Source organism: Morus notabilis, unplaced genomic scaffold, assembly GCF_000414095.1.
Source record: "Morus notabilis unplaced genomic scaffold, ASM41409v2 Scaffold611, whole genome shotgun sequence".
Lineage (NCBI taxonomy): Eukaryota > Viridiplantae > Streptophyta > Magnoliopsida > Rosales > Moraceae > Morus > Morus notabilis.
Window position 1 is genome coordinate 68,467 of NW_010359585.1, and position 3,488 is coordinate 71,954.

General features: G+C 35.6%; 1 protein-coding gene across 1 annotated transcript; it reads left to right on the forward strand.

The window, feature by feature from the left end:
* Positions 1 to 1,729: 1,729 nt before the first annotated feature.
* On the forward strand, positions 1,730 to 2,775 carry LOC112090941 (zinc finger BED domain-containing protein RICESLEEPER 2-like). The gene is made up of 2 exons (XM_024163420.1): positions 1,730 to 2,106; positions 2,238 to 2,775. Exons 1-2 carry the CDS (start codon positions 1,730 to 1,732, stop codon positions 2,773 to 2,775), a joined length of 915 nt encoding a protein of 304 aa, XP_024019188.1.
* The last annotated feature ends 713 nt before the right edge of the window (positions 2,776 to 3,488 follow it).

Genomic DNA, 3,488 nt, shown 5'->3' on the forward strand with positions numbered 1-3,488 from the left:
TTCAATGCAGATGTTGAATTGGTGTTTGGTAGGAAAATTGTAGTCATTTAAGTCAACTCCACGTTTTGTAGGGTTATAATTAAAAAGAAAAAAAGGGGAATTTGTTTGAGGAAAAATATATTTCAAATAATTCTTTATGCTTAAGTTTGTTCTGTAAAGTGATAACGCATCCCATCATCACATCAAGCAAATACACATAATTGAATAAGACTACAAGTAACAAATTTATCTTAGAAAGAAAGTGATATTTTCCATGTATAGCTGAGTTGCAAGTGTGATAGGAATCTAGGAGACTAGGATTGAGAATTTTTTAGCAGGGCATAAATTTATGCAAGTACAAAATATTTTCCGTTAAAAGGAGGAATTTATTCTTTATCGTGCTTTTTTCTTTGGATAAATTCTAGTTTGTCAATTTGGATCCATTTCGTTTTAGGCGTAGTAGGTGGAGGAAAATGCACTTCGTTTATGATATTTATAGGCACATTATTACTAATGAAATAATAAGTAATTTATGAGTGGCAAATACTTATTCCTCTTTAACTTATTCAGAATCAAATGCTTGAAATCCAATAAATCTTAGAGTTTACTCTTTCAAAAGTTATAACTTATTCATGTTGATTTAACATATGATTGATTTAACTTATTCATGTTGTACTTATTTAGTATTTACCTAGAGCCTTAAGGTTTGTGATGCCTTATTATGATGATATATCATAATAAGGCATCTACTAAATCATACTACTGTCATAATAAGGCATCTACTAAATCATACTACTATAAGACATACATACTACTATGTTAGTAATCTCTACGCTTAGTCTCAATCATATGTTATTTGTTTTTTAGGTTAATTTGCGTGCTAGATGGAAAAATTTATATCATCCACCCGACAAAAATTTCTGAAAACACTTGCAAGTCCTCTGCTGAAACAGAAAGTGTCTCTATGCCTAACGAGCCCATTACATTGCCCACTCCCACACCCAGCCCTACCCCTATACCTAATTTGGGCACTAAAATTGAAAATGAAAAAGAAGAGGGAGACAGTAAAAAGAGGAAGAAGTCACAAAAAAAGTCTCCTGTTTGGGATCAGTTCAAAATCATAGAGAGTGGGGATCCAAATGAGCCTAGGTGTAAGTGTATTTATTATGGGGCAACATATGCGTGTGATAGTAGGAGACACGGTACTAGTAGTATGAAGGTTCACATAGAAAAGCAATGCAAGAAATACCCATATAGGAACCAAGATAAAAGGCAAAAAACTCTGAGTTTCCAAACAAACACTGAAACTGGGAGTAGTCTTGTTGCTATAGGCTTTAACAAGGAGCATTGCAGAAAAGCGTTAGTAAAAATGGTGATTGTAGATGAGCTTTCATTTAGGTTTGTTGAAGGTGAAGGATTTAAGAATTTTTGTCAAGTGATGCAGCCTAGGTTCTCTATCCCCTCCCGTGTTACGATTGCTAAGGACATTTACCAACTTTTTTTGGAAGAGAGGAAGAAACTAAGGGCTGAATTTAGTAAGGGCAGTCAAAGGATTTGCCTAACAACTGATTGTTGGACATCCGTGTAAAATATTAATTATTTGTGTCTAACTGCACACTACGTTGATAGTGAGTGGACTTTGCAAAAAAGGATTATAAACTTTTGTCAAATTTCAAGTCACAAGGGAGAGAGTGTTGGTAAAGTCATTGAGTCATGTTTGCATGCTTGGGGTATTGAGAGAGTCTTCACTATGACTGTTGATAATGCCTCCTCAAATGACTCCATGATTACCTACTTAAGAAGGAAGATTAAGGGGTGGAAAGGGGTTGTTTTAGGTGGGGAATTTCTTCATGTTAGGTGTTGTGCCCATATAGTGAACCTGATTGTCAATGAAAGTTTAAAAGACCTACATGATTCCATAGCTGTCGTTCGTAACGCTGTGAGGTATGTGAGGTCTTCTCTGGCTAGGTTGCTGAAATTCAAGTCATGTGTGGAGCGAGAGAAGATTGAATACAAAGGTCTCGTATGCTTAGATGTCCCTACTAGATGGAACTCCACCTATATGATGTTAGATGCAGCCATTAAGTTTCAAAAAGCTTTTGAAAGATATGAAGAGGAAGATGACAAGTTTGTGTCTTATTTTTGGGAAGATCAGGGGGGAAACAGAAGATTGGCCCGCCACTTGATGATGATTGGCAGAATGTTAAGGTGTTTGTGAAATTTTTTAAGACTTTTTATGGTATAACTTTGAAGTTTAGTGCCACTTTGAATGTCACTTCAAATTCTTACTTTCATGAGCTGTGTGAGATGCAAAACCAGCTATCTGAATTAAGCAAACAAGATGATTCAATGCTTTCATCCATGGCTATGAGTATGAAAAAGAAGTATAACAAGTATTGGGGGAGTGTTGAGAATATAAATTGTCTTCTCTTTGTGGTTGTTGTACTTGATCCTAGGTACAAAATGGATTCTTTGACATATTGTTTCTCTGTAGTGTATGATTCTTCCACTTCTGAAACATTAGCAAAGAATGTGAAGGATACTATGTACCGGCTGCATGAGGTTTATAGTGGGGACAAAGGTGAATCTGTGGCCAATGCAAGTAGTGGGGAGGCGGCAACAACAAGTACAACAGAGGCAAAAACGACTCCAAAAGAAAAAGGGCGTTTGTGGAGCAAGTTTGTAAGGAAAATGAAGGAGAAGAATGTGAATGAGTACAAAAATGATGTGGACAAATACTTAACAGACCCTATGGAGGATCCAACTCGGTCTAATTTTGATGTTTTAGAATGGTGAAAGAATACCGGAGGCCGCATCCTCGATCCCTTTAGGAGTTCATTGAGCCCTAAGATGGTGGAGGCATTGATTTGTACACAAAATTGGCTGCGTAGTCGTGAGCACATCAACCTTATTGACTTGGAAAAATTTAATGAATATGAAGATATTGAATCATGTAATCTTTTTACGTTTTACTTATTTTTTTTTAATTTTATTTCATCTCCTTGTTGTTTATTTTGTTGTTCTAAACTTGATTTTAATGATTTTTTTTGTTATGTTTTCTTCTCAAGATTTGTCAAATTCTGTTGCAACACATGAGGGGCAAGTTGGGAATGAAGATGCTATTATTCTGGATTAAACAATTTAGAGTGGACTAACTTTTATTTCATGTCCTATTTTGTGACTATTTTTATATGGACTGTTTATCTTTATATGGATTATTTATTCTAGATTAAACTGTTTATTTTATATGGACTATTATGCATGTTAGAAGGGCACCAATCTAATTGAAATATTCTAGTTGTTTTTATATTAGTTATCTGCTTTCACCAACCCGAGTAACCCTACCCTACCTGTGGTCACCCGAAACGTTGCGGGTTTGTAGATTTAAGAAAGTGTCGCGGCTCAAAATTTTCTCAACCCGCACTGGTCGGGTAGGCTCAATTTTTCGGCTCAACCCTACCTTACCCGGCCGATTTACACCCTTACTTAAATGGTATTTTTTAGACGTA